Source organism: Mesoplodon densirostris, chromosome 3 (assembly GCF_025265405.1).
Source record: "Mesoplodon densirostris isolate mMesDen1 chromosome 3, mMesDen1 primary haplotype, whole genome shotgun sequence".
In the NCBI taxonomy this organism is placed as follows: Eukaryota; Metazoa; Chordata; class Mammalia; order Artiodactyla; family Ziphiidae; genus Mesoplodon; species Mesoplodon densirostris.
Window position 1 is genome coordinate 72,413,948 of NC_082663.1, and position 24,055 is coordinate 72,438,002.

General features: G+C 38.8%; 1 protein-coding gene across 4 annotated transcripts in view; it reads right to left on the minus strand.

Moving 5' to 3' along the window:
- Window positions 1-24,055, minus strand: part of MEF2C (myocyte enhancer factor 2C) — a 149,753-nt gene that overhangs the window by 17,111 nt on the left and 108,587 nt on the right. For all 4 annotated transcript variants that reach the window (XM_060093136.1, XM_060093137.1, XM_060093134.1 and 1 more), the window contains 2 exons: window positions 16,552-16,738; window positions 14,026-14,073 (listed from right to left, as the gene is read on the minus strand). In XM_060093136.1, the coding sequence (XP_059949119.1) occupies window positions 14,026-14,073; window positions 16,552-16,738 (235 nt within the window). The remainder of the gene's footprint in view (window positions 1-14,025; window positions 14,074-16,551; window positions 16,739-24,055) is intronic.

The following is a 24,055-nucleotide window of genomic DNA, read 5'->3' on the forward strand; positions in this document are numbered from 1 at the left end:
TTTTGAGAACAAATAAATTCTGCCTTTTACCGGTGAGTTTCTGCTGTTTTTAGCATATTGTGCCAGCTAGCATTTTGGAGCCGTATAATAACCATTTCTGTTTCCAGCCACCAAGTTGTTATTCTTTTGGCATAATATAGATTCAGGAATGTGAGGCTGTGGATCCTAAACCAGTGATATAGAAACCTATCATTTGAAAATCAGTGATGAATACATTCGTGTGGTTTACTGCTAAGAAGAGCCTGCATTTAAACTGGCTCGGAAGCCGCAGCCGCCTCCCCACTCAGGACGCTTTGGCCTTGGTTGAGGCTGCTGTCCTACCTTAAGATAAATTCGCCCAAAAGAACAGTCTCTTTCAAAGTCAGGGGTCAGGAGGTGGGAACCGCCACCCTTCAATAACCTTCTGAGATACAAATTCCACCTTCCTTCATGTTTTAAAATTACCCTCCGCCTGGGACAATTATCAATTTGGATGTGACTGCATGCAGATGTCACATTCCCCTGACCACTTAAAAGCCCCAAAATTATAAAGCATGAGTGAATGGATTTCCTGATTATAGATTATAAGAAAACGAAGAACAGACCAACTTTAGAGTTCGTTTGTTTTATCGTTTCGTTTGATTAAAAATATTGTTTCACAGAAAACAATTTAAGCATTCACGATATAATTTGTATAAAGGATAATAGAATCTACCTCTCTTGGTTACAAGTTTCTAAACACCCATACTAAAACTACTGTAAATACACAAAACTTCAAATGTGGTGTTAGGAGAAAAAAATTTTTTTCTTTCCAGTTAACTTGAAAACACTTGCTGCTTTTTCTTTTCTTTCTTTTTTTTTTTTTTTTAAATTGACTCCTATTTTAAGAAGTTGTAAATTCAAAGAACATATTCCTGGCTTAAGATGTTGTGAGGAGGACATTTTGCCTTGTCTCACAGAGCTCAATTGAGTATATAGCTCTCTTTGAGCCCGAAGTTCTGAAACTTTCTCTTATTGGGATGTTTAGACATTATGAGTCTTTTCACGTCACTTTTTTTTTTTTCTCTCCTGGACTTTCAATTATAAATACAAGAATATAAACCTAATAAGCGCAAAACAGAAACTAGTCCTCATGGAGCAAGGCTAATTTTTTCGTTGGCACGATCTGTTTTTGGAGTCTCTCAAGTCGTCATCTTTGACTATTCATTCCCGCTTCCATATCCAATTAGTTTCCAAACCTTGCTAACTTTTCTTCAAAAATGTCTCCCTCCATTCCCACTGCCACCATCCTAATTTAGGCTTTTGCTGCCATTTGACTAGGTCTTTCCATAACCCCCTGTTTGGGTTCCTGGTCTCTAGTTGAAGGGTTCTTCACCAGGCCTTAAGATGGGCTGCCGGAAGATTGTGAGCTCCTTGAAGCTGTATGCAAATTTTTGTGCATATGTGTTATAATAACTCTAATGTACACTCCCAAGATTTTCTTTAAAAATCTTTCTCAAGTGTTGCTTCTCTCATGTTCCTTTTTCAGATCATACTTAACACTAGTGGGTCAGTGCCCTGGCTTGGCTCTCCAAACTGTGCATAGTTTGACCCACTCTATCTATCTAACCTGATTTCCAGTGGCCACAGCCAAGCTCACCATCCTCTGAATAAGCCTGAGTCTTTGCTCTAGCAGTTCAATAACTGGCAGTGTTTGATTTCCTGTTTAATTCAAATTCATTTTTAAGGATCGGCAAAGGCCCAGTGCTTTCAGGATACCTTTCAGTCAACCTCGGCCCACCTTGAACTCACTCTCCTCCAAAATCCTGCATAATTAGAGGCTAATACTACACAGAGCACTAGTCCGTTAAGCGTTTCAAATGCTCACAAAACACATATGCAGATTATGCTGGAAAAATTAGAATTATTCAGGAATGGGACTAAAAGTCAAGTTATGGAGGGAATGTGGGATGAGAACTGAAAACATAATGTATAACTTGCTAATTTCAAACATCAAGGGTCTCTCCTCTTTATGCTACTTGAGACCTTTTTCTATTTTAGATAATGATTACACACTGATGACCAAGTACACCACTGAGACAAACTGTTTATCAACCATATGATATAAAAGTCAGAAAATCATGCAAGTGCCCACCTACTAAATTTGTTAATAGAGAGTTCATTAAAGCTTCTTTTTCATCTATTGCACCTGTTAATCATTTCAAAGCACATTACCTTAGCTGACTGCAAGCAGCAGACTCAAAGTAGAAATTTTCCCTAATGAAAAAAAACTCTGAGGTACTGGATCTTTTCTTCTACACTGTCAAGTGTTTACTGCCATAGGTTGTCTCTGTATCAAGATGAATTTCAATAATAATTTACTCATACAGACCTTTCTACCAAAAGATGGGCTGCATGTTATCCTAGGAAAAAGAATGGTAGAAGGGTGGCAATTAAAAGTGCACAGGATTTTATTAGGCGGTTCAGAGAGAGACTTCCCGGAGAGAGGGAATTCATGACAGATCTCAGAGTCACGACTGTGTTTGAGAAGGATGAGTATTCCTATGAAGGTGAAATATAGATCATTTCAGAGGATGCAGTTTTCAGAAGTTGAAAAAGTAGGCTAGGCTAACGCAAGCCTGTCAGATCATGTTAACTTTCTACTGTAGACTTTATAATAAACTTTTACTAAACTTTATACCATAGAAAATGAACAGCCAAAGTTGTTTGTGAGTAGGAAGTGGCATCGTTAGCTGTGTGTTGGGAAAACAGCAAGAGTGGCAGTGGAAAGGATACATTACAGAGTTAGACGGTTATAAGGAAGCTAGTTAGGACACATCTGCCAGGGAACACATGAGGAATGAGGTCTGAAGGAGGCAGCAGAGTTGGGAAGATTTACAAGGCAGATGGGCATCGAGGACAAAGGAGGATTAAGTAGATAAATCCAGTTCCTAGTCATGAGGTCTCCATTAGAGTTCCTTCAACTATACTGAGCCTTGGTTTTCACACGCTAAGTAATGATTTCATTAGTGAGAGAAGCATAACAGTCATCTGAATCAGAGACTCCCACCTACTCTCCCAAGGCAGCTCACCAACACGACCATGCAATATGAACAACAGCAAGCATTTTATATAGTACTAATTACCAATAGTATTAACAACATCAAGCATGCATCTTAAGTACCCAGAACAGTACAGGCACCTATGCAATGTGTTTTGTTATTATACCTGGATATAAAACACCTTTTTTTTTTTTTTTTTTTTTTTTTTTTGCGGTACACAGGCCTTTCACTGCTGTGGCCTCTCCCGTTGCAGAGCACAGGCTCCAGACGCGCAGGCTCAGAGGCCATGGCTCACGGGCCCAGCCGCTCCGTGGCATGTGGGATCCTCCCGGACCGGGGCACGAACCCGTATCCCCTGCATCGGCAGGCGGACTCTCAACCACCGCACCACCAGGGAAGCCCAAAACACCTTTAATCCTCAAGACAACCCTGTGAGGTGCTAAGAGTATCTTTGTGTTACATAAAGAGAAAACTGAAGAACAGAGAGGTCCAGTAACTTGCCCAGCGTCAAACAGCTATCAGCTGGCTGAGCCATGGTTTGAACCCAGCAGTGTGTCCAGAGTCCATGCTCTGAAGCACAACACGGCCCTGCTCCTGGGAACTGGTCATACTCTGAGATTTTGAAAACCCTTCTTTGTCAAACCTCATCCTAAAATTACAGGAACGCAAAGGAAGAGAGGAAACAAAGGGTGAGACCAGGGACATGAGACTCAAAGGGACTCCTAAGTCAGCAGTGATGTGGAACATGGTCAACCTGGGCATCAAAAATAGCAATTCTGGTTCAAAAGACACTGGCCTTACATAAGGGGCACAGAATGGTGATGTTCCAAACCATATTTCTAGTCTCCTTCTGGATAAATAAATATTTACAAATAGGAAATATTGGGTTTAGCTACACTAAATGCCAGAGCAGCTGTTTAACTTTCAGCATGCTATTTTGAGTGGATGATTAAGTATGCTTTTAAAGGTAGATTTTGTAATACTTTAGTCAATAATCTTCTCCCCTGTAATAGAGGGTAAAGATGTTTACCTACCTACGGTCTATTTAAGAGACCAGCTTCATCAGAACCACTCAACATGACAGGGAAACGCCCAGTATTTTATAGTATCCACTATTAGATATCTGGAAAATAATTTCTCATACACAGGTTATAAAAATTACTTTGTTTAGTACTTTGTTAATGGTATCTTATTTTTGGGAATTTGGAGCAAACTGCCACAGGAAAACATTAAGTGAACATACAGCTGAACCTCTGATGTATTGATTTTCGGTTTTTACCCACTTAAGGTTTTTTTTTTTTCTTTCAGCAGAACAATTTTGAATATATTTACAGCATACAATCTTGTTAAACTAGAGATGTTACATATATGATAACGTTCACTACTATCAATTAATTTTTTTTTTTTTTTTGCAGTACACGGGCCTCTCACTGTTGTGGCCTCTCCCGTTGCGGAGCACAGGCTCCGGATGCGCAGGCTCAGCGGCCATGGCTCACGGGCCCAGCCGCTCCGCGGCATATGGGATCCTCCCGGACCGGGGCACGAACCCGTATCCCCTGCATCGGCAGGCAGACTCTCAACCACTGCGCCACCAGGGAGGCCCTCAATTAATTTTACATTTGACTTTCTCAAAGTTTTAAGGTAAGTTAGTTTCCAATATCAGGACATTGTTTTGTGTCTCAAATAAACCTACGGCTTTTCATGTAATTTTATTTGTACATAGTAAAATTGCTCATACAACCCACTGCTCTACTGGAAGCAACACACCTAAAATAGTTTTTAGTGGGAAAAAATTATGACCTTCTAGACTTCAGTCTTATATTCACTTTGCCCTGAATGCCTGAAACGCTGTTAAAAGCACTACCAACTATAAGTTATTCAGCTGTTGTAAATCACAATCAGTTTTCTTGGGTTTTTTTTTTTTTTTTTTTTTTTTTTTTGAGGGGAAAGGAGATCTTTTTCATGGGATGGCTCTAAGGGAAAAGGCAACCACAAAACATTTGGAGGTCAGAAATCTGGGAATGATGAAAATTTCAATATGCCTACTGCAGAATGGGGGCAAATCAGATTTCTGATTCTTATCCAGCTAAAGACTCCTGATTACAGATTCTTAAAAGTAAAATCAAGTCTCCAATCTATCGGGGGGTTTCTCAGGGAAATAATATAATAACGTATAATGTGAGGCTAAGAAGAAACTCCTGTGAAACCTCAGTGCCTTTTGTGGTGTATTCTTAGAAAATACCCCAAGAATACACCCGAGCCAAGACTATTCTTGGCTATACCAGTTAGAGGGCAGCAGACGTTCTAAAAAGAGACTTGTCTCTTCTGCTTGACCATGTCACCCTGACGCTGAACCATGCCTTCATGGATTTCCTACTTACCCCACTTGTCCTTGATGTCTCTTAGATGTGTTTTGTTTAGTACCTTTTGTGAAATTAAGTCTATCTGCCAACTAGAACTTTAAACATTCAGCACATACAATGGGCTCTGGATTATGAGGCAGACGTAAAGAATTTTTACTTATTACTGAGTTGTTTTCCTAAAAATTGGAGTCTGTGTTATAAAGCAGGTTTGTGTTGGCAGACCACTTTCATTTTTCCTGAAAGTCATGTGGGTCAGGCATTATCATCCCAAGTTTTGACAGATGAGGAAACTGAGGTTCTGGGAGTTTCTGAGACTTGTCAGTAAGTGGGAGAGCTCTGATTTGAATCCAAAGCACAAAATGCTTCCACTACGTTATTACAAAAGCCAGATGCTTCAGATTTAGAATGCATCCTTGAATTGTTCCTTCTCTTGGAATAAAGGCTCCACTTGCAAATAAGAAAGAAATCGACAATTTGATGTTTCCCATGCACAAAGGCACTCTATCGTTCTGTTCTTAGTACTGACTTATTGAAGGGATAGTTTTTCATCGTACCACAAAAATGATATGGAACCTTGCTATCTTAAAAAAAAAGTTCCACTTAACAATGAATGATAGATTTATGACTCACTTAATTGTTCACTTCTTGCGATTTGGGGGCTGTCTCTTTACTAAAAAATGAGGGGGTGTCTTCATTATTGACACAATTGTTCATTCTTTCAGTCATTTTTATAAACAAAAATATTGAGACAGTTCAAATTAGAGGGAACATGACAGAAGAGAAAGAATAATTACTTGTGGTTTTAACATTTACACAACTGCTGCAAACACATCAGAAGATGATAATGTTGAAATGAAATGTGTTGCACTGCATCGCACTGTGCTCCCTTTCTGCCTCAGATTTATTAATATCTCCTCCCTACTCCCACCCTTGAGGGTAGGGGCCGCGGCAGGCATCTCTGTCAGGCCTACTAGTGCACTACTCACACCCTGCACATTTAATAAATATTACTGGGACTAGACTAAACTAAGCTTTATTTTTTGCTTAGGAAGTCAAGAATATAGATAATTATAATACAAACAAGAGCCAACATTTATTAACAAGCACTTACTCTAGGGCAGAAACTGTGCTAGGTGCTGCCTTGTATTGATGATCTCATTTAATTTTCACCAACAATCCTGCAAAATGGGAATTCACAGACTTTCCAAGGGTGATGTCATCTCTAAAGTAACTTGTATATCATGTATTTTTCTTGGTGATTTTATTAGTCTGAATATCTGCCTCCAGAATATTTTCCCAAATTACTGCTTGAGCAAAAATTTTGCTCCATGATTTCACAGTTTTCTCTGAGTTGCTTAATACTAAAGGTTTCTTTTCCATGATTGTTATGTAAATTAATGTTATCATGTTTGAATATGTAAATTAACCACAGCTTTAGATTTGCTATTATTACTATATTATAATAACCTAATATAGCAGGGTTCTTTGCCTTAACTAGAGGTTGTAAGTGGAGTCTAAGGTCAAAAAATCATGAAAGGAGGGAATAGTGTTTAGTAAGACAGTTACTAAGTAGATATTAAGTTCAGTTAAAATAACTGAAATGGAGCAATAATAAATAGACCTAGTGAATACTTAGCACCATATGGACACATCTATAGATGATAAATTGAAACTGTTTAGCCAAGGTTTTGGTACAATATAGTTTCCTTTAGTAGAAAGTTAACTAAAGGAATATATCTGATTTGATCTTTCAAATATGAGACTGTTTCATGACTATACACTCTTAGAATTGAAATTCAAGTGAAAGATTCTATATAAGTCTAACTAAAATTTAAGACTGGCAAAGGTTTGTCTAAAAACAGCAAATTATACTCTTGGCTGACAGCCTTGAAGCCCCGAAAAGTCCCTGGTAGGTAAAACATTGATTTCCAAGAGGGGTTTTTTTAACCACATCCCTCCGTCAGGATCTGTTGTCTATTGATGTACAGTTTCATATCACTAATGATTTTGAAAAGAGCTTTTCCTTCTGTATTATCTCCAAATAAAATCTTATGGCGATGTCAAAAACAGGAAAGAGAGAAACCAACACTGTGTGAGGACAAAGAAAAATGCTAAGAGAAAAAAGACAAATGTTGAGTAAAACTAATATTTTAGGAGGAAATGTTAACTTCTTGAATCAATATTAAAAAGACCAAAGTTTTATTATCAATCACACTCTTAGGTTAAATATCAATGGGATATGAGTGAAGAGACCAATTGTCACATTGCTTTGCTGAATATAATAGAAAGACAGGTGATAAAAAGGAATACAACTTGTGAGGTCAGACGCCATGATATGCAAAAGGCTCTAAAATCTGCTGAAACACTCTCTAGGGAAGTTACAATTTGAAATTTTGTTTTTCCTCTAGAAATCAAACTCCTTAAGAATTAAGTCAAACCAAAAGGGTTGAAAGCAGATGGTGCCCTGACTTAGTCTGTAACATTCATCTGTCTCCTCTTTGACCTGCCTCTCCCACTTCAACGCTGACCCCTAGAGAATGGTGTCAAGGTACTGCTTTACCTATCATCTTCCAGGTCTTGTACACGGGAAGTGGACACTGATTTTCTTGGCAGTGGCTGATTATCACGTGATGTAGATTCTCCAACTAGAGGACAGTATTTTTTTTTCCTTTTAATAAATCTAGATAACCTTGGTTTGGGTTAAAAATATCATTGTTACTTAATTACATAGATAATAATAAAGCAATGCTGTTGGATTTTTATCTGTGTTTTGGGTGAACTCCCAAGGTAAAACTGCAAATGAGTTCAGAATTTTTATTCAGGACAATTTAAACTAACATAATACTTTAAAAGAATCCAACTATTAATTCAGATGTTTTCCCATTGGCTACTTAACAATTTTTTAAAATGTAATATAAAATTATATTTTTATACTAACAAAAAAAGTTTTCTTATTTGAGAGTAACTAAATGGTATCAATCTCCTTTTCTTCAATATTGCATTCTGAATTTGTGTTTTGTTAGACAACAAAAATATAAACTTGTTGAAGCCAATACTTTTAAACCAAATTTTTAACCACTTCACTGATAGTTTAAATCATTGAGCAAGAATTGCAGAAGTCTGTTTGTTTGATAAGAAAGTCAGCCAAGAAATTTTTGATAAGTATTCTCAAAAACAAATACTTGCAAAGTAATAGTACTAGTATAGAATAATTAAACATTGTATGACCTTTTCCTCTTCTCATTTAGTTCTATTTTATAATATGCTAAATTTTTCTTTTCCAATGCTAAATGAATTACAAAAAACTCATGTTAGGAAAGTTTTGTGACTATATGATCATAAAACACTGCATGTAAATGGACTTGAAAGACTTTTGTGTCTTATCCTTAATGTGAGTACTAAGTTCAGAGGCTCAAAGTTATGACCCAAAGTCTTAACTGGATGGAGTCTTTTCAGAGTCTGGAAGCCAAGTCTCCTTACTCAGCCACCGCTCAGTGGTTTATCCACAGCAGTACACTGCCACCACCAAGTCTCCATGTATTTAGCTGATATAAATTAAGCATTCCAGAAGTGACAGTGCTTGACAACCAAATGCATAAAATAGTAAACAATAAACATCAAAATAAGGAAACAGCTGTTACTTTCTTTTTATATAAAATTATATCTAATTTACAATAAATGCCAATTAAAATTATTAATCAATATACATAAATATCCTTCGCCTTATTGTCAAATAGCTACGTAGACTGTAGAATTCTCCTAAATTTTCAAAGAGGTTCCTAAAGGGTTTTTTCTGCTCCCCTACCTCCCTTTTTTGGTCTCGATCAGGAAACAGTATATCCTTGAGCACAAAAGTGGTACTTTTGACTCAGTAAAAAAGCAACTATGTTATCCAAGTGAAAACAAAGGGTACCAAGAGGGAGGTGAATAATCCAACACAAGGCATGGTTGTGCTAACGATTATTTCTATTAACTCTAACAAAAATTCAGTTGAACCTGATCTTAAAATCATCTGTAACCACTAAGATTAGCATGTTAAAAGCTTTAATGTACGGAGATATGACAAAATGTAATTTTAAAAGCAGTGACTTTTCATTTTGTCTCTTGAAAGGAAAGGATTAAATAGTGGATGAATAACTGTCAACTGAAACCTACAAGTGTCACTATTACTAATGTATTATAATGACTTGCTGTATGTTTCACTTACATCAAGAGCACAACCCCATCCTGTGTCTTCTTTATCGTCACTTGCCTTCATCTCTGAAATGACTTCAACTTAAGCAATAAGAGGGTCACTATTTTAAGAGGGAATTTGTGATGGTCTGAGGTACCAACCTCCATTTCATTTACTGCTATATATCAGCTCTGTAGGTTTTCCATTAAGTAAGTTAAAGTTAGTAAAACTTCATTGGTCAATAGTGCTCAGCCATTTAATTAAATAATTAATGCACTATTCATTATACACAGTATCAGAAGAATACATTATTTTTGTGAATTACAGATCAAGGGTGTATCTTTTTGTATTTAAAATTACATTATTTCTTTGAAGTATTCTTTCTTTTTTTCCACATAAACAGTATTACAAATTTATGTCTAGAAGATCAACTTTTCCTTTATTCAGCTAACAAAAATTTACTGAATATCTGCCAAGTCCTCTCACTTATTTCTTGAGCTGGGAATACAAACTGAATAGGACACAGTTTGCCCCTAGAGGGATGAATGTCCAGGAGAGAGATGTGTGCCTAGATATTGCAATTACAATGCAAGGAAATAAATAACGTAGGCACAGGCTGCCAAGAGAGAATCAAGGAGAGGTGCATAATTCCTTTTGGAAGAGTCAGGAAAGGATTTCCTGAATGGTTGAACTGAATTCTGAGGGATGACAAGCGGTGCTCAGCAGCATGAAGCAGGAGAGTTCTAGGAATGCATACACAAAGGCAAGAAGCCTTGACACTGTTTGGAAAATGGCAGCACAATGCAGTTAAGAGCATGGACTCTGGAGACAGACTGTCTGGGCTCCACCTTGGGCCATTACTTAACCTCTCTGTGCCTCAGTTCCCCCAACTGTAGAAAGGACATTAATATGAATATATACATTAAAGGGCTGCTATGCAAAAAGATGAGTTAATTTTTGTAAGTCACATAGTAAGAGCAATTTAAATGTTCGCCCTTATTAGAGCTGGAGTGCAGGGTTTTTTATGGCAGCGGCAGAAGGTAAGAAGGTTGAAGACTGGAGAGTAGGGATGGGCCAGAGATAAGAGGCTCATGGTTAATTCTGAAAGAGCTGGGAAACCATGGCTGGATTTTGAGTATCTGAACGATGACCTACAATTAGTTTAAAGTTTTGATAAAGACTCATGAGTCACGAGGAGACTAGAGTGGGATGCAGTGTGAAGCTGGGAGATGAATTAGGGATCTCTGGAAATAGTTCTGGAGTTTTCCTATAACCCTGAACCAGGGCAGTGGGATAGTAATGGAGAGAAAGGATTAGCTTTAGGAAATACCTTCGAGGCAAAGTTGGTAAGATTTGATGACTCACTGGATGGTGAGATGAGGGAGAGGTACAGTGCAGGGAGTGGATGGGAAAGATGCTATACTTTATGATTGAGCTGAGAGCTCTTTGATCTCTTGGTATTTATACGAAAACAATAAATGCCAAATTTAATTCCTTCTGAGGACTTCCCTGGTGGCACAGTGGTTAAGAATCTGCCTGCCAATGCAGGGGACACGGGTTCGATCCCTGGTCCGGGAAGATCCCACATGCCACGGAGCAACTAAGCCTGTGCGCCACAACTACTGAGCCTGCACTCTAGAGCCCGAGAGCCACAACTACTGAGCCCTCATGCCACAACTACTGAAGCCCACACACCTACAGCCCGTGCTCTGCAACAAGAGAAGCCACTGCAGTGAGAAGCACGTACAATGCAACGAAGAGAAGCCCCCGCTCGCCAAAACTAGAGAAAGCCTGTGTGCAGCAACGAAGACCCAACACAGCCAAAAATAAGTAAACAAATAAAATTTATTTTAAAAATGTATTTCCTTCCCTCATGAGACTATACCCTTTTTACAAGTTGAGATGACTAGATTTTGAAAAAAAATTACAGGCCAAAAAATATTTAACTTAATTGTAGAGTCTTGCCACTTGACCTCAGACTTTCTAACTTTATCTGAGACTTTGAATTTCAGTGACAATATTCAAAATTTGGAAGATATCTTCTGGCCATTTTGCTTTAGTTTTCTTTTCTGAAAATGTAGAGACATTCTGGCTGGCCTTGTTTCCCTCGGTATTATGTGATTGTCTGACATCAGCACTGATATATTCATCTCCGACATATGATACTGGCTGGCATGAGAAAGAAGGGGCAGACGGCTGAGTCTGTGGGCAGGACATAGCAGCTAAGCTCAAGACTCAGTGGCATGTGCAACAGGTGTTCTGTGGAACCAGGGTTAGAAAGGGCTTCTTCCTCTGTTTTTAAAAAGCGGGGAAGTAACTCTTTCATAACTATACAGAAACTGTGACAATTATATGCTCATGGCTACAAGATACAATTAACAAAATACAAGGTTTATTATCATCAAGGTGGAGCAACTGAGTGTTTCTTTTATTTCCTTCTATTTTTGAAGTAGGAGATTCTTGTGCTACAGCAGAGGTCCTGAAGCAGGGGGAAGAATTTGCTAAGCCTGTAAGATTTTTTTTTTAGTTCAGTGACGCTATAGCCTATATGTGGCTAACTTTTATGCTTACAAGATTGAGTGTCTTCTTTGTCCCCGGAGGGCCATTTACCCTTAGTGGACTGTCAGGGAATTGACAATGACAGCATAATTGAACAACAACACTTATTTTCAACATAGAATTCTAAAGCATTCTGGCTATTAAGCAGCAACAAGAGGCCACGTTCATCAAAGATGAGTGACCCATCCCCCCCAACCCCACGCGTTTTTGTTTTTTTTTACTACTTCTAATAACTTTCATCACCACTACTGGCTGTTCCCACATGAGCAAGCAAACTGATGCATCGAGATACTGGATAAAATATCATAACATTGAAACCATTTTTCTTATTTATCTTTTTCTTGGTCTTTGAGACAATCCAGTTTTCAGCCCCCATCACGCTCACTAGCCAGTGTTTGGCAGAGACTTGAATCCAAGCTACAATGGTCTAGCTTTGATCTGGTTCTGTAACTTTCAGGCTACAAACCATACAGTATTTTTTGAGGGAAAAAAAATGAGCACTTTGCTTCAATGTCCAGCAAAATAGTATATTCAGTCTACTCATTAATTTGAATCTACCTAATTTTTAAAAGCTAGATAAAATAGGAAGCTAGTGCCATTGATTCTGTTTGTTAATTCACTGTGTAGTTTTAATACTTTTCCTTCATTACTCACTGAATTAGTGAAAAGCCAACGTCAGGAATAAGAAACATTACTCCCAAATGGATATATTTATAAAAATGTTTTTATATGCCAATTTTTTTTTTTTTTTTTTTTTTTTTTTTGTGGTACGTGGGCCTCTCACTGTTGTGGCCTCTCCCGTTGCGGAGCACAGGCTCCAGACGCGCAGGCTCAGCAGCCATGGCTCACGGGCCCAGCCACTCCGCGGCATGTGGGATCTTCCCAGACCGGGGCATGAACCCGTGTCCCCTGCATCGGCAGGCAGACTCTCAACCACTGCGCCACCAGGGAAGCCCTATATGCCAATTTTTAAATCTTCTTTCTTATAATTAGCAGGCTATTATAGTTGAACCCGGCAAAATATTTTAATTAGGCTGTCCATAGATATTTCAATAAACTTGAATTTTTTTGACATTTCAAACATAACCTTATGTTATCATGCCTGCCTCCTACTATTTTAAATGTAGAGCATGTTCCAGCTGCAGGAATTACCATGGTTACTTGTTGTGCCAATAGTGAATTGCAGTTAGCATCAGAAAGTACTGTCCTGTCTTACAGCTGCATTGAAAATGACATCAATATCTCAATAATCACAATTATATGAATTAATATGGAACCCTGGAGAAGTGTGACTATGAGACAATTGGCCATAATGGAAGAAGTTCTCAAGAGCTGAACTATATTTAAGGGGCTTTTTCGAGCGGTACACTGTGTTCATATTCTCTAAGAACTCATTTTAATGCCAAATGTGGTTTTATTTTATTGACAGTATTGTTGAAGGGTTATAACCTCACTCCTTTCTTTTCTTTATGTATTCTCCTTTTGAAGTGTACAGGAGTTTGGTACTTTGTGTAGAAAGTGATTCACATTTAATGTGAAATGATTAACAAAGAACACGATCGGCAAGGTTTTTTTTTTTTTTTTTTTTTTTTGGCAAGGCTTGTTAAAGGTACTTTTGTGGCTACAGATGGTACCTAGGATTAAATTGATTTGATCAGAACCCCCAATTCTGATTATGTTGACTAGTTGAAGTTTTATTAAGGAAAGGTCTAGTTAATAAATAGTCTTCTGAGTTACTATCCAACCACTCCTGCTTCATAAAAGTGCTTCAGAAATTCTTGGGGCTATTTTCCCATGCCTCTCACTGATCTCTCAAGTTGACTTTGTTCAAAAGACTCTCTTCTGCAAATCACCAAATAAAGGAACCCTAAACAATGAAACGTACTCTAGTACTGAAGTCTCCACTCACCTGCACTGGTGCCTGCACCGGATGTGAGGTCTCCACCCATCAGACCACCTATGGATGAAAGAGGAAGATCAAAAGGAGAAAGGCTAAAGGCCCACAGAGCAACACATTTTACCTTTAGCAACCTTAGTATTCTGTCCTCACCCAAGAGTCCTAAATTTGTCAAGTATTACCTAGGTCAGATGGCTGATATTCGTTTCACTGTGACATGCTGTGCTCAAATATTAAAAATACATTCAATCACAGACTGACATTTTGCAGAATCTTTCTTTCTAAGAAAGATTACATTTAAAAAGCTAGGCTTTAGGACTTCCTGGTGGCGCGGAGGTTAAGAATCTGCCTGCCAATGCAGGGGACACGGGTTCGAGCCCTGGTCCAGGAAGATCCCACATGCCGTGGAGCAACTAAGCCTGTGTGCCACAACTACTGAGCCTGTGCTCTGGAGCCCACGAGCCACAACTACTGAGCCCACGTATCACAACTACTGAAACCTGTGCACCTAGAGCCCGTGCTCCGCAGCAAGAGAAGCCACCACAATGAGAAGCCCGTGCACCGCAATGAAGAGTAGCTCCCGCTCCTCGCAACTAGAGAAAGCCCACATGCAGCAACGAAGACCCACACAACCAAAAATAAATTTAAAAAAATAAATGAATAAATTAAAAAAAATCTAGTCTTTGAATGGTCTCTAAATTTTTATATTTCCAAGTCTAGTTTTCCCTAAGGTGATATTTTCTAGAAAGTGAAGGAAAAGAGTAAGGTTTACTCTATGCTCAAATAACCATATATTTGATGTTTAATTCTTTGTAAGTGTATTTTATACAATTAATTCTGTGCAATGCTAATTGTCTAGAACTTTGGTCATTTCATGAATCTTCTAACAGTGAATGATCTCATTTACTATCTGGATTTTACTTACTAACGCAATAAAACAGGTTTTACTGACTACAAATTTAGAAACATATGTCTATTCACTGTTAGCTTAAGAAAGTAGGTTAAAATTTGGCAGTGTTTATTTATGAGAGTTGGGATGTTTCAAAAAGATACTGAATATAATAATTATTTTTATTTTTTAAGGAACAAAATTTAGCCAAAAGAACAGAATATCAGCTAGATTATTCTCTAATTGCTATAATTATTATTTGGTTCTGGGTTTAGAATTAGAAGAAACTGTTCATTACATTTTAGGAAAATGTTTATTATTTCCAATCAAATAAATATTTTGGAAATAAACGATGAGATTTTTAAAAACAAATGAACATGAGTTCATCAAATAGAAGATTCAATAGCATTTGAGTATGATCTGAAAGGAATACATATGGTTATTGAAAATGCTTATGAAAAATTTCAGCATATTCAGAAGTAGAAAGAATAGCATAAGTTGTTTATACACATCTCTCAGATTCAAGATTTATCAAGTTTTTTTTAATGTGGCTGATTTTGATTGTATTCTCCACATGAAGTTTCTGTACTAAAAAAGTAACACATGTTTAATTCTAATTAGAAGGCAGATAGTCAAGTATTCTAAAGGAAAAATTCTGTGAATAAATCGCTTTTAATAAAAAGTGTGTCTAAAACATTAAAACTTTCCTATTAAGTGCTTTTAAAGAAATAAAATGTAAATATATAATGATTTGCTGTATGTGATTTAGAAATACAATGACTTTTTTGGTGCTTATTTTAGAAGTATGAAGGAATTGTTTAGTTATATTCAACTCACATTTATTTAGTTCTTACGGTGAGTCTGACAAATCAAGAGGACATTCTTCCCTTCAAGGTTCTGTAAGTTCAGTGGGGAAATGGACACATACTCAATACAGTACATCATATTGTGTATCGTTTGATCTGAGTACTAAAAATGGTCGAACTTTTCCTGAGTGATGATTTTTCTCTGGGACACTGTGAATTGTATAACGGTAAGCATCTCCTAGAAGTGTAGACACACATTTGTGGCAGGTGTATACGTCCTTGTGATGTGCTCTTAACTACTGACTTAGTTTTGTTTTTAATTCACTGTTCTTATAAATTATGCCATCCTATCACATTTCTTTCTCTACCTTAAATCCTTTTGTGCTATAAGTTACTGTATAAATAAATAAATATTGACCAAAATAATAAATAACTGAGATAAATGCTATCAGAGGACACAGGGGAAGGTTTCACAGAAGAGGTGATATCTGGCTAGGAGGAAGAGGGAAAAGGGCATTTTAGGCAGGAGAAGAGGAGAAGCAAAAGCATGGACACAGGATATTTGACGTTCTGTTTGAGAAAGTGGTTAAAATATAGCCAGATGAGGAGACTGGTGACAGATAGGCTCAACGAATAAACTGCAGATTATGAAACATTTTGAAAGATATTCTGAGTTAGGTTTTATCATGTGGAAGACCTAGCTGGGGATGGTTATTAAGCAATGAAGGGACATAAGACATGGAAAACTGGAAAACGCGACATCTTGTAGGTAAAATAGCCTTTTTTTGCCAAGGGTGGCTCCTTCCAATGGTTTGTTACCATTGCGTTCTTATGAGAACATACCTGTGTTACCCGCACTCGGAGGTCGATGTGTTACACCAGGAGACATACTATTCCTCTGCAGAGAAGGGTGGGCCAGTGGCAAAAGGTTGGGGTTGCCCAGTGAGCTGACGGGGTTGCTGTATACCAAACTGTTGTGGCTGGACACTGGGATGGAGACTGGCATCTCAAAGTTGGGAGGTGGAACAGCCTGTAGGAGCAGGAAAAAAACCCACGGGTAAACGAAATGAACAGAAACAGAGCCCTCCAAGTACAGACAGCTTTTCGTTTTCTAAGAAAAATTTCAAATTCCAAACTGCTTGGTGTCTAGAAGACCATTAAGAAGAAGTCTCAAGATGTGCCGGATCCTAAATTGATTTCTTTAATGTGCTTAGAATGCCTCTTTGCAACTATTAGAAAACGTTTCACTTTTGTTTCAAACAAAGCCCCGTTTCATTAAACTCCGTTGTCTTTGAATTCCATTCTATTAAGTAGTGATTGTTCATCTGTGATATCTGAATCTGGTGCCAGAAATGACTGCAAGATCAAAGGTATATGATTGTGAAGACTTCACAGAGAAAAAGGATTAAAATGCAAACTGGAGCCTTGGGTTTAATTGCTTATTGAAGCATATTTATGCAGAAGTTTAATGATATAAAATCATCTCCAGGTGTGTGAATAGCACATATACTTTAATTATTATTTTTAAAAGTCTGTCTTTTGAAAGTTAACTCTAAAGATAATAGACATTTTAAGATATAGGATTCAACAGAGCATGTATCATTCAATAATTCATATTTTGACCTGATAGTTCAGAATGTACATTACACTTCACATTTTGGGATATACTGACACTGACAAATGGCAAGACCTATATCTTCAATGAGAGAGTTGCAAGTATTTAGTGAACTGAGGTTTTGTGGATGTCTAGTTAGAGTAATTCAAGTCCCAATCATTGATTTTTTGGTATTATTTTGGCAATTTAATCCAAACATGCTTATTTTTCTGCTTACATTAGCTAGATAATCACAGTTGTAATTCCCTCCCTCTTTTTCTTCATTTTTAACATTATAAATGAAAATACTATTTCCATATATTGCCAGAGGACTCATGATGTCAGAGAGCATACAGCATTCTTAATATAAAATGGATATATGTATGTGTATGTGTGTGAATCTAATATGTATACTAGGGTTTATATAGAACATTCCCTCAGGGAGTCTCTAATAAGCCACTGTAAAATTTAAATACATAAGTGCATATGGCTCAAAGTTTTCTTTTTTTACTATTTTTTTCTGTAATCCTAACATCAAGTTTTGTTTTGTTTTGTTTTTCCTGGTTCATTGGCTGGCCTGCATCATACGTTGTGCTCTGCAATAGTTCTTTGTTTATCCTGGTGACAAGTACAATACTGTCCTCTTTCTATGCTTCTGCTCCCTTTTTCTTTATTTTTTCTATTTGTCTTTTCTTCCCTGATCTGGACATGGCGATACTGACAAGGACAAACGTGTCATAACTCTTTTCTTTTACATGTCTTTGATTCTTCATTTTTTAGAGGGAAATAAAAATGTTCAAGTGTTATGTTAACACACTCATTTTTTTATTAGGCTCTATCTGTTGTAAACAGGGTAACAAAAACAATTTTGGATAAACACCATGATATAATCGAACATGAATGTTTGATAAGACATCAAAGAATGAATATATCCAATTCCCAGAGTCTTTAAACAACAAAAAATATTAGTGTATGCTGTAAAATAAATGTCTATACAGTCAATAAAATATTGCATTCTTTTATTAAAAGGCCAAATAAGAATCACTCTAGGGCTTCCCTGGTGGCGCAGTGGTTGAGAGTCCACCTGCTGATGCAGGGGACACGGGTTCGTGCCCATTCCGGGAAGATCCCACATGCCACAGAGCAGCTGGGCCCGTGAGCCATGGCCGCTGAGCCTGCGTGTCTGGAGCCTGTGCTCCGCAACGGGAGAGGCCACAACAGTGAGAGGCCCGCGTACCGCAAAAAAAAAAAAAAAAAAAAAGAATTACTCTAGCACACCTAAGAAAACGAAGTAGACTTCTAGGTTTTCACCATTTGCCCCTCCACCCTCTTCACTGCTCTGGGCCCAGGAGGCTGATGCTCCAGACTGTATCCACCAGATTCCCCTGGCCCTCTGGCTTTGGCTGGGCCAGTGGAGGCACCGTCAGAAGTACAGAGAGTAGGAGGAGAGAGGTCAGGGTATTCTTGTACTGTAGCATCCCTCTTGCTGGGCCACAGGATGGCAGAGGCTGCATTCCCCTAGTGAAGGTCACGCCCCTTTTGGGCCCTCTCTCCTACAGACATAGATCTTACTGTGCTCCGATAACTTCTTCCTCCTCTTGCGCCTTCAGACCTAGATGTGGTAATAGCGTCTAGGTTGTAAGCCCTAATGTACTTCACTATTTCTCGAGTTTCCCTGATCTCTACCCATCTGTAAATAATCCCTTTATTAAACTCTCTTCAATTACCCTTTTGAGTTTGCCATCTGTTTCCCACTGGAGCCATAATAGTAACTCTAGATCTAGAATAGTGGTACTCTATACAGGTGGACTATCTCCTTAGGGAGCATTTTGGAAATCTGTGGGTGTCACAATGATTGGGGGGCATGGCTGGTATTTTCCTGGTGGGCAGGCATGCTGTATATTCTATTACATGTGGGACAGTTCTATACAACAAAGAATTGTCTCTTACCCCATCCAACTTTCAAATGTCCCAATGGACATTCATATGGGTGAAAAACCTATTTAATAATGATCTGAGTCAGAACTAACTTTGTTCTGCATACACAAGGTATTTTTAATACACCGAAATGCAGATTTTATTATACACTGAAATTCCCAGAAATGCAATTGCTGTGTATAGTGAGGGAATGTTTCACTTTGTTTGGTATGGAACTTTATTAAAAATTATTCAGCACTTTGGAAAATCATGTCATCCATGACAATGCTGCTCTTGGGACTTTTGTTGTAAATACAGCACACTGCTTTCTCTTAACTCACTCTATTAAAAAATTTTCCTCACCACTTCACTGAAAATGCTCGTGTCATAGTCGTGAATAACCTTCAAGTTGCTAAATCCAATGGTAACTTCTCAGTCCTCAACTGGGACACAGATGGTCACTCCTTGATAAATTTCCTCCCTTTCCATGGCCCTGAACTTTGCCTTCTATCTTTTTTTTTTCTTTTTTTTTTTGCGGCACGCGGTCCTCTCACTGTTGCAGCCTCTCCCGTTGTGGAGCACAGGCTCCGGACGCGCAGGCTCAGCGGCCATGGCTCACAGGCCCAGCCGCTCCGCGGCATGTGGGATCCTCCCGGACCGGGGCATGACCCCGTGTCCCCTGCATCGGCAGGCGGACTCTCAACCACTGCGCCACCAGGGAAGCCCTCCCTATCTTGATAGCTGCTCCTTCTCAGCCTTCGCTGCTGGTTCTTCCTCTTTTCCCTGCTCTCTGAATGTAAGAGTACACAGCCCTTTTTCTATCTCTAGCTCAGATCTCTCTCCTGACTCCAGCCTTGCATATCCAGCTATACCCTCAACATTTCTACTTAAATGTCTGATAGACATCTCAAAACTAGCTCCAGTGTAACTCTCCCCACCTCCAGCTGATGACAGCTCAATGCTTTTGTTTGCACACAATAAAATCCTTGGAGTCATCCCAGAATCTTCTCTTTCTCCCACTCCCCACATCCAGTCTACCAGGAAATCCTACTGGCTTAACTTCCATATAGTCTCCAACCACCTCTCACCTTCTAATGGCTGGTTCTAGCACCATCATCTCTTGCCTTAATCACTGCAGGCACTTCCTAATAGTCACCCACTTCTATCCTTGCCCTCCCATCTATTTTCAACCTTGCAAACAGATAGATCCCTTAAAAGCATAAATCAGATGATGGCACTTCTCTATTCTAAACCCTGTGAGAGCTCCCATCTTAGCTGGAGTAAAGCCCAACTTCTTCCAATGTTCCACAAGGCCCTATAAATTCCAGTTTTTGCCAGGCTCCATTACTGATTTCCTATCATCCTCTTCCTCCCTGCCTCATTCCTGTCTCATTTCTCTGGCTAACTCCATCACTTCCTTCAAGTTTCTGCTCAAAATCTGGTCTTTTCTATAAAGAACAGACTTGTGGTTGCTGGGGATGGGGTGGGGGGTGGGGGGTGGGGGCTGGGGAGTGTGGAGGGAGGGGTGGGAGGGAAGGATTGGGATTAGCAGATGCAAACTATTACATATAGGATGTTTAAACAACGTGGTCCTACTGTATAACATAGGGGACTATACTCAATATCCTGTGATAAACCATAATGGAAAAGAATATGAAAAGAATATATGTATAACTGAATCACTTTGCTATACAGCAGAAATTAATACAACATTGTAAATCAACTATACTTGAATAAATTTTAAAAACATCTACTCTTCACAAGGAAGCCCACCCTGACTACTCTACTTAATCCTGCCCCTGCTTCCCCATCTCCTGATCTCTTTCCCTCTCTCTTCTTTCCCTATTTTTACAAGATCAATTAAGGTGTTGGTCAAGTAACCTTCCCTTCCATCAAGGTACTAAAGGTCTTTTGCTATGAAGTAATACATACCCTAGTCTACTTCTTATTATATTAATTGAATATTTTTATTCAAAGGAGAATGTTTAGGAAGATACTATATTAACATAAAAAAGTACACGCTTACAACTTACTGTATATTATTTTCTGAGCAGACACTATACTATAATTTACATACATGATATGACTCAACCATTTCAACATCCCTTCCCTATAGATATATAATCCTTCCTTTTTAAATTGGTGAGATTAAGTAAGTGGCCCAAGGTCATCTAACTAGTGACTGAGCCTATTGGTTTTGCTACTAAATCGCTGTGCAACACAGTATATGTTTTTGGATAGAAATAAAATATTTCAGTCAGAAATTATACTGTGAAGTGAGTATGGGCTGCATATTAGTAGCTTATTATTTATGAACCACAAACATAATGAATTAATTGGATTCTCATGGAACGTAGCTGAACGTCCATGTTGGGGTGCATGCTTATGCCCACTGATGCCAGGGTGTGACAGAGGGCTTGGGGAAAAATACACCCTAAAGACTCCTATCATTCATATTTACTCAGATTTGGTATTTTAAAGCTTTCTTTTGGTTACAAAGGTTTTAATCCGTATTCACTATTACTACTTATAAATGTTTACCTGGGAACCTAAGGATCTGCTGTAAAACTACTTCTCCCCTGAATATTCTACAGAATATCGATTGTGTCTCAGTAGAGAGCAAAGCCAATACCTCCCTCCTCCCCCATGCTTATGTCCACATCCAAAATAAAGAGGATGATTAATAATCATTTAATAAATTCTGAACCACTCTACTAACCAATTTAGTGAAAGTCTCTCTACTCCTCTCTTCTTCTGACCATCATCCCCAAGAGTTATTCAGTTTCCAGAATTCTGGACTGTAAACAATTTGATGAGAGTTATTACAAAACTCTCTTGTGATTGGCTAAACAGAAGTCAGATATAATTCTGATATCAGAGCATACTTCAAAAATTCACAATTCATAAAATATGGTAACATCTGTTGCAGTCTATCTTTTGCTTTGTTTCCTTATCTGTATCAGGAACTGGCTAAATAATTTTGAAATCAAATTATAAGCTTAAATAAGACCATAGTAGGTGTTTCAGGGAATGAGAAAGAACATCAGCCTTTGTATCAGAAATCTCAGCTGCAGTCCAGGTGGTGTAATAAAAAGCAACTTAACCAGGCAAGTCATTTAATCTCCCTCGAACTTATGTGGGACCTGAAGTGGCTGCATCCATAAAAGAGACCAACCAGCTCTAGATGCTTTAGGAAATGCCAAGGCTATAATAATGTACCCATGCCTATTAGAAATCGGCATTTTTCTTTTTCTTCTTGACTTTTCAAAATTAAGGAACTTAAAAGCACCTAAATTTTTAAAATTTTTGTCTAAAAAGCGAAAGCCAAAAAGTCATTAAAATCTCCAAAGTTGCAAAGATTTCAGGGCCGGGCTTCAAATTTTAGAACCCTCAAGATAGGAAGGAAGAAGGGATTTGGGGTGATTAAAATGCTATAGGTAGGACTGGCTGTATAATTTGCAGGGCTCAGGGCAAAATGAAAATGTGGGGCGCTTGTTGAAAAATTACTAAGAATTTCAAGATGGTGATAGCACAGCATTTAACCAAGTGTGGCCCTAGGAGAGCAGGGCCCTGCGTAACTGCACAGGTCACACGCCCATGACACTGGCACTGGCTTTTTCATAGAGGCATGAGAGCTAAACAGTTTCTAGTTTCTATCCCTGAACAAATTGATCATGGTTACCAAGGTGAGTCATCGTGGTCAGAAAGGTATCAACTCTTATCCAAACCCCATGATTTTCCCAAACTTACCACAAGGAAAAGTCCAATAAAATATTTTTAATAAAATATTTTTACTTAATAGGCCCTCTTTCATTCAATGTGAATGATTGAACTGAATCCTTTTTTTGGGCCACTACTGACACCCTTAACTTTTTTTCTTTTTTTTTGCGGTACGCGGGCCTCTCACTGTTGTGGCCTCTCCCGTTGCGGAGCACAGGCTCCAGACGCACAGGCTCAGCGGCCATGGCTCATGGGCCCAGCCGCTCCGCAGCATGTGGGATCCTCCCGGACCAGGGCACGAACCCGTGTCCCCTGCACCGGCAGGCGGACTCTCAACCACTGCGCTACCAGGGAAGCCCGACACCCTTAACTTTTGATCAACTATTACCAGGCTGCTGAGAACTAGCAGAGAAAAGAAGCACACAACGCTGATGACTAGTGACTGCCGTGTGCTGGTATCCAAATCCCCTCCAGGCTGCCCCACGACTCTGGCCTGTGCTCACTCCCCCCTCCATCCCCAGTTCCTCACAATATCTACACCCACGTCACTCTCTCCCAAGCCCCTGCTCCCCCATCTCAATAGCTATAGAAGCTGAGTTCAGTATAAAAACAGAGGTCATTAGGTGGTCACCCCCTCAATTTCCCTCTCCCACCTACCACCCTGACTACATCTGCAAATCCTTCCCGTTCCCACCCAGCCCCATTCCCTTCCTTGAGAAGCTTTGCCATTTTATCCCCATTGCACCTACACGTCCCATCTTTTCCTTCCTTCAAGCGTTCCTCCTCTACATATAAATCATCTCAAGTGCTTTTCCTTTTAACTCCCTCCTTGATCCTAGTTACAGTATTATTTCTCTCTCTTCACAGCCCATTATTTGAAGAAAATGCATCCGTACTGTCTATTTCCACTTCCTCCCTTCCTCCTGGTCTCTCTCAACCAGTCCTGCATTCGCCCCTCCTTCCCTCAGCCCATTTCCTAATTCCTGGTTCCTCAAATGGAGCTGTTTTTTCTCACTGTGAAGCCCAGCATGAACCATGGCAAACCCCACATGAGGAAATGCTGGTCAACATGATTCCAAATCATCCATGAATTATTTCATGTAATTGAGGAATAAG